Raw genomic sequence first — 16,384 nt, forward strand, 5'->3', positions numbered from 1 at the left:
AGTTCAAGCAGGGAGTTTGTGGAATTGATTTGATTTAATCAAAAATAAATACTATAGATCAATGCTCCCCAACCTTTTTTCGCCGAGAATTGGTTAAAGTTTGATAATTTTACCCCGATCCGGCGAGTGGAGGGATGTTGATTGTTTATATTTTAGATTGTTTCGATTAAATAATTTTCGTTGGAGGCGTGGTTGATCAGGGGATAAAGTGCTCGTCTCTCAGCGAGGTGAACCGGGTTCGAATCCCAGCGAGGGCAAATCGATACGAATTCCGCACCCGGTTCGTAACGAACAAAGTGCCGACGTAAAATATCCTCAGAGGTAGATGGATCACGGGTTTGAGTCCCCTTGCCATCGAGCTAACCATGGCAGGTCTCGTGGTTTTCCTCTCTATGTAATGCAAGTGGGGGTTAGTTCCATTAAAAAGTTCTAGACGAAGGCAAATTTCTTCCAACACTTGATCCAGGATTTTCCTTGTCTTCTGGATTAGGGTCAATACTACAAGGCTATGAAGTTTAACATTGGCAGTCGTAAACTATAAAGACTACATTTACATAAGATTTATCGGAGTTCAAAAATGTTTTGAGATTAATTTCTTAATATAGCAATTATTTTTCCTTTGATTAAATTTAATTCATAGATATAACTACACATGGTTCATAGATATAATCCATAGGTAATTATTTTATAAGTATTCGGGTGTCTAATAAACAAAATTTTATAAAACTAATTTCTTTTTTTTAATCTGAAGCATAAAATGATAAAGGTAATTTATAAAAACTCACAATAAAGGCAATTCCCAGAGATTCGCAATAAAAGTAGCATAAATTGCAACTTTAATGAAGATCAATTTTGATTACTGAATTCAAAATAAGTACTATTTAGGACAAATAAACAAATCCATCTCCCTAAATAGAATGTCGTTGTTTAGTCAGAACCTGCTTATTTGTAATTTTTTGTTACCTTAATTTTTGTTATTTTTTAAATTTTTATGCAAATCAACCCAGCCTGTAATCTTTTAATGAATTACATGCATTACGTGCACATATTAAAAACCTGCATATTTGATTATTGTAAATAATTACACATCTGACTATATATCACAGAAGTCAAAAATGTAAGTAAAATGAAATCATAAGAAATAAAATTTAAAAACGAAAGTATTCTTCTCATAAGGATTGCCATATTTTATTCTTTTTCAGTTAAATTCTTTCTAATTTTAGCAAAATTTATCTTCAATTATTTTATATACTTAATTTGTTTGAAATAAAAAAAATTTTGTAATTATGTTACATAAATTTAGGCAGTATTTAATTAAATTTCAGAAAATATACAATTTTTGTTGTTTTTCAACAACTACTAAGGAAATTCTTCTGCAAAAAGCGTAAAAGTTCTCAGTGATGCATAACTCTTCGAGCTATGCATAATCAAACAGTTATGTATAATCATTGCTGTTGTAACTGCAGAGAAAAATAGTAACATAGAATTTAAAAAAAAAAAGTTTCGACTGTAATAAATGAATATTTTTTAACAATTAAATTATCTATTGATAAATTGATTATTATAATACATATTTTTTCAATGCATAAATAAATTAATTAAATTAAATTAAATTAACAAGAAATTGCCTCAGCAGGAAAAAATAAAAAAATAACTCAACAATTGGGTCAAGTTCCTTTGATAAACTTTAACACAGCGTGTTCATTTTGATACGATGTTATACAATAAGTTAAATTCTAGAAAGCAATTGAAAACAGATTTATTACTTACATCTGATGAACAAAACTTTTTGGCCTAAATCCAGAAAACTATAGAAACTGTCCATCCGAAATCCAACAGAAAATGTTTTTATATTCCAAAAGACGAACCGAAAACACCATATATTACGAACTCCTCTCATCAATTTACTGAAGAAGAACAACACATCGCACAAAAATACACACATGAAAAGTGAATTAGTGAACTTTCTTTTTTGGTAAGAGAAGAGAAAAAAAAATCACCATCTTAGGCACATAACAATTCTAGAAACTCCAATAAAGTGGGCGTAACTCATAAAAAGAAAACGACTCCGAGCTTCCAAAAGAGAAACGAAACTGTAACCTCATTCGAAATCGCCTACATGAAAAAGGACAACGCAGCTTAGAGCTTTCACCTACTTTCGATTTTACAAAAAACTAGCCATAGTACCTTATCCTTCCAGTTCGGGAAGTTTTGCTGCACACGATTCAAAACAACATTAAGAGCAGCTGTTTCATGATGTAAATAAGCAGTAATTAATTTGAATTTAAAAAAGAAGTCTTAACGCAGATTCGTTTTTTATTCTTCATATTGTTTTCCTCTGTCCTCATCAATGTATTGTAAATAAAGAGTTTTTAGAAAAACAAGATTCTTAAAAGGAAAACGTTTACGTTATTAAAAGAGGAAAGTTTCACTTCGATTTACATGAAAAAATAGAATGATTTTCTTTGAAATCACACGTCTTTTATGTGTCTTAAGTGAGTTAAATATTAAAATTGATGAGTAGGCACTTTTTGTTCATCTTCAAGGCGAGGTCGTTGAAAGTATTCAGCAACAATTATATTTTGAAGTGGGTACAGTTGAAAAACAAATATGATAATTTTTTTAAAACCTAACAATTTTATTAATAGGAGAAAAAAAAGTTAACTAGACTAAGAAAAGAGTGGACGATAAGTTTGAACCAAAAAAAATGAATTAACTATTTTGATCTTAATTTTATGAAGAAAAAAAATGTATTTAAGAGGTGAATAACTTGAATGAAAAAAGGAATAAAAAAAAAAATAAAAAAAAAATAATCTAACAGCAGCGGTCGCCATAGCAACGCATGCGCACTGTGTTTACTCTAGAACACAGTTGAAAGGTGCGGACGCCGTAAAATCCAAAATAAGGGGTAATAACTAAAGAGCGAGAGTACGCTTACGGCTACAGGTAAATGATATCTCTAATTTTCAGTTTAGAACAAACCACATTTAAAATTCTCTCTACAAACGATTTAAATAATTAATTCAAAATTAAATAATTCATCCAACTATTTTAACCCAATCTGAGAGGGGAGTATGCCGAAAAGAAACGCTTGGCTTCGTTTTCCTTTGCTTCGCAGCTACCACTAGACATTACTATCACCAAAAGAATATTATATACATGTTTGTATTATGTTTATCTAATACCATATACAGAGCCCGAGCTAAAGATTTCAAATTATTAGCCAGTAAATTAGCTTAATATCAAAAGTATTATCCAATTTTCGAAAGTCCACGCCAAATGCAAATCTTCATTTTTTATGATTAATTTGTTTCCCACAGAAAACTATTTTATGGTAGTTTGTTTCAGGCTTATACTATTTGGACCCAATTCTAACTGGTTTAGCGACGATTCTACTGAAATTTACTGCAATCGATTAAAAAATACTGATTTGTTTAGAAAAACCCATTTTGACGATCGAATTAAATATATATATTTTTTACCTGTGGAATAAATAATTCGCCAAAACACAATTTTATTTATCAAATTTTATCACAGTTGGCAAGGTGGCGAATGCTTAGAGCGAGACCTGCATATATATTAATAAATAACAAATATTAACGTATTTATTTAAAGAATAGTATATGTAAAATTGAATGCAAAGTGAAACACGAAACACTGTGTACAAGTTTAAAAGGTCAGGTTTCAGAGGGGTTTACCGTCAAAATAATCTTGGGAATCAAACTTCATTCCGGGTCTTTTAGGAGAGATTAATCACTAAAATTAATATGAAACATCTCGCATTGATCTCCAATTAAAGTGAAAGTATAAAACTCCATACATTCAAAATGCACTAAATAAACACGTCAACAATTTGAAACGGCTGCATTATTTACTCTAAAAATTATTATAGCTAATATTTAATTTCCTATGAGTTCGGGAAAATGCCTACTCTAATTTCATGAAATATATTATTAATGAATGTAATGAACAAGTGTGTAATTACAACTAAAATAAATATAAATTTCTATTTCATTTAATTATAATTTTAATTTCACTATATTTTAGACTATTGTAACTAAACCTGACATCTTAAATAAGATCCTCCCCCTTTAAAAGGATGTGGGAAATATGCTTCCAACTTCAATAATTTTTATACGTCGATGGGAAGCTATTTTCCCATTTATGATTTGTGCTAATGACTTCAGAAAATCACAAAAAAAAAAAAAAAAAAAAAAAAAAACACACACACACACACAAAAATACCAATGAAGGACTTCGTTTAAATAAATATAAGAGTGGGTAGCAGTAAAGATGTGCTAGGGGTCAAGAAAACTATTCAACATAGAGGATCTGTTTTCCTTTTGTGTTTGTTAACTTGATCATTTCAAATCTCTTTTATTTGCAGTTTTAAACACAGAATTTATAATATTGGTAATTAATAAGTTTATACCAGATTCTGAACAGTAAGGAAAAATTTTGAAAATTCCACCAAAAAATTAATTTTGAGGTAACAAGCTAAAATTATTTCTTTATAAATAAATCTCAATCGTATTTTTTTAACATAACATTAATAGGGAAAAAAATGGCCCTATAAAGAATAAAATTGTTTTTGTCTAAGAAGGCTAAATTATATTGATCAAATAGTAGGTAAAATTATCAGATCTGTAAAATCTTTATTTAACCTTGAATGTCTTTGTGTTCTTCCTCCGTTGCACCACAGGTTTCTTGGGCCCAACATGGACACAAATCAAAAAGGTACCCAGACTGACCCCCGAGAGCAGAGGTTATCAAACCGAAACAGAACAGTGCTACAACTGGACAGAAATTCTTATTGTTTGTTATCTTTCGTAAATGTAAAGTCTTGTTTGTTATCTTTGTAAACGTATGAATCTTCAGTAACTGTAAAACGAGCAGGACTAAAAATGATTTTTATTACTCTAATGATCAATAAATAAGAACAGCTAAAAAATAAGAGAACGTTAGAGAGTTGAACATTAGATTACACTGAAGTCGTGAATTAACAACACAAATAAGGTAGTTTTTTTTTTTTTTTACAAGTAAAATGTAATTTAGAGTTTGTGTAGTTGTTCTGAGATGTCCGAAAGAAAACAGAACTAATAACTTCCACACAATCGAGGTCACCCGGTATTACCTCACTCTCTTCTACTTTATCTAATTATATTAATGTATTAATGATTTCCTTTATAATTTGCGTTTCTTTGAAGCTCTTTCGTCAAGGAAAATAAAAAAAGCAACAATTTAAGTGCCTTACGCTTGAGGTAGAGCTATGATTTTAAACTATATGTACAATCTTGCCTTAATGAGTTATCTAGGCCTTAGGAAGGGATAATAACTATATTTATAGTTATTAATCTTTATTTTAAATCGTCATTTTTGTGAGTCATTTTCAAGAAACGAACTTTTCTTCCATTTGACGATTTTCACCATTTTCGAACCTAGCATAGAGGGCGCGGTTCGAGATAGGCTAAATTTAACCAAACAGTCACGATAATGGTTGCAAACTCACAACAGTTATCTGGGCTTTAGAACAGACAAATAAATATTTTGTATGTTATTAAACTTTTTCTAAAAATTACCCATTTGGCGACATTTTTCAACCTGGATGAAAATTATCAAAATCACTGCCTTTTTCTCAGTTTTTGCAAATATTTTTGAGCCCAAGTAATGTATCATTGGATGAAGTTTTTAAACATTGAAAAATTAGACCACAAACGCTTTTAATTTTTACAAAACTGGGGCTTCTCTTTATATTAACATTTTGCGCAATTTAGAATAATCGTAGACATCACTGGCTTTAGATAGACTAAACTTTGCCTAAGAGTCATGAGCAACAGTTGCAAACTCACAGCAGTTATGAAAATTATATATTATTCACAAAAAAGCATCATTTTATTTTCAAAAACAGCCTTAATGTTACTTGAAAACAAAGGTACTTACCAGAAATCTAAAAAAACAGGCAACTGTATATTACTTAACTATCAATCGAAAACTGTTGATTGCATAATTGTGAGAGCAAAAATTAATGGAGGATTTATATATCTCAAAATTAAATTATCTGGCAGCAAACATCTATCATCAGTTTATTCGTGAAAAGTAAATGAAAACTATTAAAAATACGATTAAAATTTTACCTAACTGTTTGCAACACTAATTGATTAATAGATGGGACTCATTTGACCCGGTAAGTGTGTCTGCACTGTCCAAACATATACTTATTTGAAACATATACCTCCTCCTTCGCATTATTCCCATCGTTGACCGCACAGTATCAACAATTCTCCGCATAACAGGAACATGGCATAACAGGGTAACAGTTAACCCTATAATACGACATAAATAATTCAGAGTAATTCCTTAGATAAATGATAGAGTAAGTTGCCCTGACCTTCCCGCCTAATACATCATATGAAATAGGGATCAAAAAAGGGTTCTAGAACAATTGATTGCTAATAACTGATCAGCGCTTCCGACACTATTGTTCCAAGAGGTGCAATCTGTTACTTAAACAAATAAACCTGTTACCAATGGCAGCGGACGTATTAAAACTTCATGGCGAGTTCTTTATCGGCAAAATCTTAATTCCCAGTAAGAACTCGGCAGATAAAAATCCATTTCAAACTATCCTCGGTACCAGGGTTTTTCCGATCCTTCAAGGCCATGAAAACCAGCTGTCAATATGAGAATAGGTAATAATGGGGGAGATTAAAGAGACAATAATACTCGAAGCGGGCGACTTTTAATTTTTTTGTTGCTTTTTAATACCTGTGAATATATAGCTATTGTTTCACAATCATTTAAATTAATCGGAATACATATGTATGAATTGCAATTAAACTAATTTGTCGGCGTAATTATTTAATTGCTCCCGATATACGTAATTTTTTACATGTAGGGAGATAGCAAAAAATAATGAACGAATTACGCAATAGATAATGATGTAATATTAACATTTTTGCAGCATGGTTGCTAGAACTAATAAATAAGTTACAGAAAAAAAATCTGTGAAACGATATATTAGTAATATTATATAATATTATTAATATTATATTTATATTATCGACATATTAATATTATATTATATTATTAATAATATTATATTGAAGTTTTATAATTATTATTATTAATTTCAAGTAAGCAGATTTGTAAACGTAGGTTCAAAATAATTTTAAAAAAATGTATCTGTGTATCTGCTTCTATTGAGCATAACTTTTCGGGGGGGGGGGTGTAATTTACGCGTAAGGTTTGTATTTATAATTATATTAAATTAAAGTACGCAGATAAATTTTTTTCATATTCATAAATTTCTTTCATAATTGTAACTTGCATGTAAGAATATTATACGATTCTTTTATAATTGTTATTAAATACAGAACATTATAAAAATTTTTTATTACATTTAAAATTGGGCTTTCAATAATGTTAAAAAAGATGCATTTTAACTTTCGAAAATTTAGAACAATTTAACACGATATTTTTTCCATTAAGTCAGTTTATATTATTTAACTTTAAAATAGTTCTTTCAATGAAGCTTATTAAACGTTTATAGATTTTCTCCGCTTTATTGTAGAAAAGTATTCGATTAACTTTTCATTAACTTAAAATATTTTTAGAGATTTAATTTACACTTTTGTTGGAAATATATATACATACATAAATTATACGTTCATAAATATATAATTCAGATACAAAAAAAAGTTACAAATGTCACTTTAAATCATGTGAAAAAATTTCTCTTATTAAACTATTCTGCGTAATTAACACTAAATGCTAATTATTAAATATGAATAAAAAAAATTTGTATAATGCTAAAATAAAACAATATTGTTTAAATCCTTTTTTCAAACGCAATCGACATTATTATTGGCATTAATTAGTATTAAATAATTTTAAAAATTGTAAAAATTAATAAACAAAACACACCAACATATTACCATAAAACACATTAATTATAATTCAATTTTTTATAATAAAACAGAAAAATAACTTGTTGTATATTTTTTTAAATAAACATCTATTATACGCTAGCCATTTAAATCACATTAAATAAATTACCTAAAAAATGCAGCATTTCTAAAAAATGCTTGGTTTTATTTTACAATGTTCTTTTTCATGCTATCAAGAATAATTTATATAAATAAACAGATGGAAAGACTAATGGTTAATGGTTTGCTAAAATATGAAGAAGAAAAAAATTAAAAATAACATTAACCTAAAATACGGAAATGGAAGTCAGTACCGGAACCAACCAGCGGCAGCTTGGCGGCATCAATAAAAACACAACAGGAAAAAGATTTAAGAAAAATCACAGCCAGGAAGAAAGTTTACTATTTCACGTCTCCTGAAGCTATTACAAATACTAATTAATATTTATAATAGTCTCAACACACATTTTACGCAAGAATCTATACAGCAATGAGAAAAATCTATTAACTGGCTTTGAATTATTGAGTCATTGGTAATTAATAATTAAACATACGACCCTGCTTTGCAAACTGATTTTCATTTCATAGTAATTTTACAATCCATCAAGTTGTTAACAAGGGGGAAAAATCAAAATTCAATTTCATTCAAATAACTAGTAATCTGACAATAATAAGTTAATCATTTTTTTATCTTGTTAGGCAACATTAACAGAAAAATAATTCATACTCAAAAGGTAAGGTGATTAATTTCTGCCTTGACCAGTAGGCTTACGATGATAATCGCCATTTACAGACATAATATGTTTACCCCCAAGGCTATTAGTTTGTTTGCGGTTATATTCATAATTTCGATAACAGTAATTAAATATCTTTATGAATTAAACATTATAATTTTACAAAACAAAGCAAAAATAAATAATTAAATAAAAACAGAGTGGAAAAATATTTTTTTTTTTTAAATAATAAAGTATGAAATAAATGTAAGAAATACAGTTTTCACTTACTTTATACGAGATATTCCGACATGAAGCATTATAAGATGCATTTCAACTTTAGCTATTTCACCTTTCATTGTAATTTGTAAAACTTTACTTTCAAAATAAATTTAAATTATGAAATAATTTCATCTACTGTATTAAAGATTGCATTCATTTCACTTGTTAATTTTTTTTAAATTCTAAAACAGTCCAAAAGTTGTCTGCCAAATTCGTATAATATTTATTATATCGTTTGCTTTATAATATATTTTATTAAATCGTCTGCAATATAATATATTTTATCAAATCGTCTGCTTTACTATAATCAAAATGTCCACTATATCATCTGTCATATCGTCTACTCTGTCTATTTCATACGTCATATCATCCACTAGTTATTAGAATAAACTAAAAACGTAAATGTCACTGGAAACGAAGTAATTATTTAATAAGGTATCAAATTAAGCACCATTTTCTTCATTCACTTCCTACTCTTAATTCCAGAATAAACACCAATTACAGCACACAAGTAAAGAATTCAATAATTGAAAGAAAGGTAGGCTGATGAATTGATCTATTTTGCATAATGCAACATCAAATCAGAATAAAACACTGAAATCAAAACAGAAGTTAACTACCAACATCAAATGACACGACAGATAAATCTATCACTCAAAGCGAAATGAATTAGAAAAAAGATCCATAAAGGCAGTGAGAAAAGAACCAGTTTTCAGTCACTTTTCGCCGTTCTAGGCGACTGATCTTTTCAGCGACCGTGGCAGATATATGGAATTATTGTTCCGGAAAGGACGGGATGTTTAAGTCAACATTTCAAAATATTTAGAAGATTTTCGTAAGAGAGCAATAAACTGAATCTTACTAGAAGGGCACCCAGCTAGAAAATTTATGGCGCTTCGATAAATTGACTATAAATTGGTTTAAAACAATCGAAACGTGTGAGTTGAAATGGTGTAATGCTCACAGCACTAAAACAAGGCTTAGTAAATTTGTACATTGCTAAAAAAAACTTGGAATATTTTGTGATGAATTGATACAGTATGTTTAAAACACATATGAAGGAAATAGAAGGTTGCTCAAATAAATTTAAGTAAGGAAATTTAAAATTATCGAAATTTAAATTTTTAAAAAAGTATTAAATGATGGAGTGTTGCGAAATTCATTCACAAATCATAAATTTATGAAGAAATTTACTAATAATACTAAGTACTCATTAATTAATTTTACGAATACATTTTTTTCTTGTTGATAGTTTCTTTTTTCGTAAGATTTTTTTAAAACTATTCGGCATTGTAGTTGCTATACAGTTTGCTTTTCTTAAAAATATCAACCTTTCAGTTAAAAATAAATTATGTATAATGTATGCTTAGAACATTTTAAATAAATCATTTTTTAAAAAAATAAAAACATTTTATCAATATGCAATAGTTAATTATTATTATTATTATTATTATTTTTTTTTTTTTTTTGAATAATACGTTTAGGAAAGATAGTACAAGAATTTGTATGTGGATTCATTCATATAAGCATTTAAATTGCAGAAAAAAATTCTACATGCGTTTAGAGTTTTTTTTCTTTTCAAACTAAAAAACATAATTTTTAGAAAATATTTTTAAAATTTTACAGGGACATTACGTTATATACGAAAAACACTACTTTAAAAATTACAGAGACATTATTTCTTAATAAGTAAGCAATATTATTTACAAACTTCGTAAAAATATTTTATATTCTTCCTTTTTGTTTTCAACAGTGAGATATGAATTTTATGTATACTATCCGTTGCAGCAATTATAACATCAATAAATTGCTAGATATAAATCTTTATATTATTTAATAGTTTATTTTTTTCATGCATAAATGACCAAATTAAAAGACTATTAATAATAAGTTAAGAGAAGTTGAAAACATTTGTTGTCGTTTTTGGCAACGGTTGGCGATTTTCTGTGGCTGGTCGCCTACCTATAATTATTGAAAGGAATCATTTGCTCACTCAAACCTCAAGTTTATTCAAAAGCTAGTTCTCCCACTCTTACCACGTGAAAGGGTAGATAGGCACTTATAAAGCGAAATTCAAGGGCATTATTTCAAGAGAATGCGTAAGTTAAAGAGTAGGTGACGAGAATGAAAACAATAAAGAAAAAAAAGTGTGAGAAAGGCAAGCAAAACAGTTAGCTGTTTATTAGCATTTTAATTATTTGTTTTTAGTTGAAGTGTTAAAAAAATCAAAAAATTGCTTTAAAAGATGGAAAGATTTTTATTCAGAGGTATCCCCGTATAACGAACCCGCATTTAACGAGATTCCGGATTTAACGACAGAAATGGAATCTTTGGTACAATGCTATAAATATATTAGAACCAGTGAGACCACCATAAAACATATTCAAGAGCGAAATAGGGTGGTGAGGCTTCTCAATTATTGCGTCAGCATAACTTAGGCAATTTATGTCTCCTGCCTCCCCTAGTCAACAAAATATGTTTTTACTTGCAATTTAAATGTAAGATAAAAAAAAAACGAATAAAATATAACTTTGGATAAAATAAAATTTACATTTAATTCATTCTATAAAATTTTAAATAAATTATTCTTAAGAAATATTTGGGGCTTTGAATTTTTCTACTTTCTTTGAATTTTTCTTGAAGAAATTTTTCTACAGCTTTTTTTCAAATTTAACTTTATTGCAAAAATGAAAAATTTTCTAAGTGTAGTTTGGTTTTCATCTTTTTTTCATTTCGTTTTTTTTCTTCTTTTTCCTTTCATTTACAAAAAATGGAAATAATTGAATTTTAAAGTTTAACGCAAACATTGTTTATAACAATCTCATTTTGTTGTTAGCAAAAATTAGCAAATTCTAAAACACTCTTCCCTAAAGTGCTTACGATTTCAATTTTATTTAGAAAACATTGAATCGTTCAAATATAAGTGTATTAATAAAGCAGAAAGATTTGATGTATCTATCAATTTCCTAGTGCAAAAACATGATTTTTTGCAAAATTTTCGAAATTGAGTTTGTTATAAATTTAGAATCCCTGTACTATTAGCTTTCTAAAAATACTTTACTTTTGCTTGCGTTCAAATTATTTACAAAGTTATAACAGTTTTTGTGAAAGGTGATAATAGTGGATAGAGTAATGATTTTAAGTCTTTAAGAGCGTTTATCTCAAAATCAGATTTCACATTTTTCACCACTGAAACACGATATCTTCTGTTGTTTTTAAAGTTATTGTCAAAAATTTTTTAATGAGTAGTTATGATTATAGCATACATGATTTGAATTACGGACTAAGAGAAAAAAGAAGCATTAAATTTTTTATCTATGTTTTTTCTCTCGCAAAGACAAGGGTGGAAATTTTTTAAAATTTACTTTTCTAACTAAATTCATCCCTAACTCAGTAATATATGCACTTGCTTTTAAGATAATAGTACAAAACATAGTTGTTGGCCTTCTTAATAAAATCCTCAAAGGATTTTGCTTTACGTGATAGTAATTTTTTTTACAATGTTCAGCATATATGCAAACAGAAAAAAAAAACTCATTTTCACCTAAAAATGACCATATAAGAAGAAAATAATAATAATAGTTTTTTTTTGCTAGTTTTATAAGTTTACACTTAATAAAACAAATAAAATAGTTTTTTTAAAATTTATATTTATATTGAAAAAAAGTTGTCGAAACTAGTCTGATACCTTAAGGAGAAAAAAAAAAAAGAAGACAGCATTAAAAAAAAATAATAATCTTAACATCATCGAAAATCGGTTTAAAATCAGCACAAATTTCAAGCTCAAAGCGGAGAATATGCGCATCTGTTACGGTAAAATAATTTGTGATTTAAATGAAGTTCGAAAACACATTAAATGTCTTAAGTAGGACTGGGCTATAAATCGATATATCGCGACATATCGATTTAACGCCTATATCGGCAAACCGATACAGCAACTTTCATTCCAAGCGATGCATCAGAAATCTGATTTAAGCGTCGAGTGAAGAAGACGATATAACGATATAGCGATATAGCGATACACGCAAGGACTTTCTCTTACGTTCCGATGCCAACTCGCGCTGTGGAAGACGATATTGTTTCGTTATGTTGAGACGGCCTTGACTGATGAGCGGTAGAATCAGAATCACTTTTGAGACCTTATATCGTTATATCACATGTTCGTTTTCGCACCTTCGCGATTTGAAATCGTTTCTTGTAGATTATTTTCAATAGGATTAACTTCGTGATCGCCGTCGTAACCTTGTTCTGAACGCAATCTATTATTGAAAAGAATTTATAAAGAAAAGTTTCTTCATTAATTAGGTAAGTTTTTTATTTATTTTCTGACAAAACTTTTTTTATATTTTTAAATGTGAAAATTATCGGAAATCTAATTTAAGGCATCCATAAGGAATTACAAAGTAAATAAATTTGTTAGGTTATTTTTTTACTTTCTTTTAATTTATTGAAAACCTTTCGGATAAAACTTCTAATAATTTAATGGGCTTCTATTACTGATTTTAAATTTATAAATCTTGAGTTGTTTTTATTTTTAGAAATAAAGTTAAAACAAAACTTATTTTTTGGACATAAGTCAATAAACTTTATTTGTTCAAAAGAATTTGAAAAGTTTGCGAATTTTATTCATTTCTTTTTTTTTTTTTTTATCAATTACTACTTCGTTTTATTAGAGAGTAAAATCATTATTTTTTTTTAATTTTCGTTTTATATTATTAGTTAATTAGCTAAATATATTACCGAATATCACAATTCTTTTGTTTTTATTTTTAAGAATTTAATTAAGAAACTTTGCCTTACTTTGTTTTTCGTTCATAATTCGGTCATTATTTAATTTAATTGAATTATTTATATGAAATAATAATAAAAATAGTGTTTAAGAAGCATTTTTTTTCTAAAATTTATTTAGCTCTTTGTTTTAAGCATACAAATAATTTTTTAACGAACTTATTTTTTAAATTTTGTTCCTATGCTGTTAGGTAAATATATTGATAAATTTCACTTTTATTTATTTTTTTATTTTTAAACTAAGAAATCTTTTGTTATTTGCGTGGTCATTTTTAGAAAATATAACAAAACTTGTGTTTACTTCTTCATTAAGAATTTGAACATTACGATCGAACTTAATAATTCTGTAATTATTTACGCATAATAGTACAAGCAAATATTGATTTGTTAAAAAAAGTTTCTTTTTTTAAAAAAAAAAAAAAATATTTTTAACACTTTGTTTTAAGTGTATAATGAATTTCTTAACAAACTTTTTTTTTAATTTTTTAAATTTTCTTTCAATAATTTCAGCTAGATATCTTTATAAAATTCCCTTTTTATTTTTAAACTGAGAAATCTTTCAGAGAACGAAAATTTTAAGAAATTATTACAAATCTTATGTTTACTTTTTAGTTTAAAATTCGAACATTTTTAATTTTAAACTTCGGCTTTTAGTCAATCTAACTTTTATTTTAATTAAAATATATTTTGAAATTTTAAAATCAGCTTTTGTTTAATAACAATATTTTTTTTCATTAAGGGTGTTTTAGGGGTTAACTTAAATTAAGACTGCTTATACCTTATAAACGATAAAGAAGTGCAAATATTTCATTCTGTATCTACACACATTTTTTCAATAAATATTTTAAGTAAGATTTGTACATCTTAGTCAATTTATTTAATATCTTTCTTAAGCAAAACATATATATTTTCAAATTTATAAATTGATTTAAATCAATATGCGTATGAAGTCTTGATAGAAATCTGACTTTCTGTGCTTTAAAGTAAATGAAATTCAAAAATACTATATCGCGATACATCGCTATATCGCGATGCAAAACTGACGATATATCACGATATATAATTTCTAATATCGCCCAGTCCTAGTCTTAAGTTATTTAAGGTTTCATATGAAAGAATGATATTATAATTAATTTAATGCGCAAGTCAAATTTCAGAGATCGTTTTTCTAAATCTTAGCGTAACGAATTCTACCCAGAAAAATTAATTTATAACCATCCTTAAGGGTAGTAAATATAACTCATTACATATTCACGTCAAAGCGGAAGTACTACCACAATTGCTATTAATAATGTATTTTAACTCTGTGATACTTATATTCAAACAAATATAGTGTCACAAAGGTTAGGCTTAACACCTAGAAGGGTATAATTCTCTGCAAATTATTCCCTCTTCGGAGTATTAGCATGATCGAAGAATTAAGATTTGAGGTAAAAACCATTAAGAAAAATATTGATGGTCATTACAAATGCTGTTGGAAATTTTTTTTTTTTTTTCATTAGTTGTGCCAAGGCCTCGCGTGATCACCCCAACCAAGGTGAAATTAAATTCCAAGATAACCCAGAAATGGTAATAAATTGCGTGGGCTGTTGCGCAAATAATTTGCCTCGGGTACAAAAAAAACTAAATGAGAAATTGAAGCAGGTTTGCGGATTCGCAATGCAGTTATACGAGTTTACCTCACTTTAGATTTGATATTATTTATTCAAGAAAATAAACATTAAATCTAATATCTTATTTACGGATTGTGATTGATGAAGAAAAAATTTAACCCTTACTAACCTGTATTACGGTTTTGATCGTGGGAATAATATATTTAGGAATAGAGTTGAAAAAAATAATAATAAACAAAACATTTTTAATAAAATATATCTTAGGATAACATTCTTAAGTTATTCAACATGTTGTCATAGAGGCGAAGAATGATTCATATTTGCCAGAAGAAATGTTATAATTACGTTGAATTTTTATTTAAACAATTAATTTCCAAAAATGGTTTTCTTAATCGTAACCAACTATACCAAACAAAAGCTCTTAGATTAATAATTGGAAAATTCGTCCACTTTTAGAAAATATCAACTAAACATACACATAAAAAAGTTTTTTCTAAATTTAAATTGACATTTTAATATAAAAGTCTACAGAAAAATATTAACACAGACATCGGCTCAAATATTTTTTTCACTTTTAAATTTTAAACATTAAAAAAAAAATACTGCAACTATTTTTTCTAGCAATAAAACATCATCAAATCTGTTGTCACATATACGTATACCGGTAATTTACAAACTAGCATTTAACAAACACATCAAAATTTTTTAAACAAACATATCAAAACTATTAAGGGAAATGCAAATTTGAAAGCAATTTTATTTCGAATTGATTTATAGATATTTCTTAATTTAATAATTTTTTTTACGAGAATAGTTTTTTCAACGGTCGGAAACGTTTTCAGAACACGAGCACAGTATTTAATTACCCTCTACTAAATAACATATTTTGATGAAATAAAAATCGTAAATTTCGATGTATATATAAAACTTCAATTAATTAAAATTAAATATGAATTTAGTATGAAAAATAAAACTAAAAGAAATAGAAAAATAAATAGTTAATATACAATGGAAAATCTTTTTGCTGATGTTAAGACACGCGTAGAAAACGTGTAAGATGTTG

At 27.5% G+C, this 16,384-nt stretch overlaps 1 protein-coding gene across 8 annotated transcripts in view; it reads right to left on the minus strand.

Annotated features, from left to right (window-relative positions):
- Positions 1 to 16,384, minus strand: part of LOC110281931 (Brefeldin-resistant Arf-GEF family protein schizo) — a 360,600-nt gene that overhangs the window by 45,182 nt on the left and 299,034 nt on the right. The window contains exon 1 of one of the 8 annotated variants that reach the window (XM_043046173.3): positions 8,930 to 9,587. The exons of the other annotated variants lie outside the window; for them this stretch is intronic. Coding sequence (XP_042902107.1) covers positions 8,930 to 8,997 — 68 coding nt within the window. The 5' untranslated portion in view covers positions 8,998 to 9,587. Of the gene's footprint in view, positions 1 to 8,929; positions 9,588 to 16,384 lie in introns of those variants that run through there. 8 annotated transcript variants of the gene reach the window in all.

The sequence above is a fragment of the Parasteatoda tepidariorum genome, chromosome 8 (genome assembly GCF_982258835.1).
Source record: "Parasteatoda tepidariorum strain Cologne lab strain chromosome 8, Ptep-v5.0, whole genome shotgun sequence".
In the NCBI taxonomy this organism is placed as follows: Eukaryota; Metazoa; Arthropoda; class Arachnida; order Araneae; family Theridiidae; genus Parasteatoda; species Parasteatoda tepidariorum.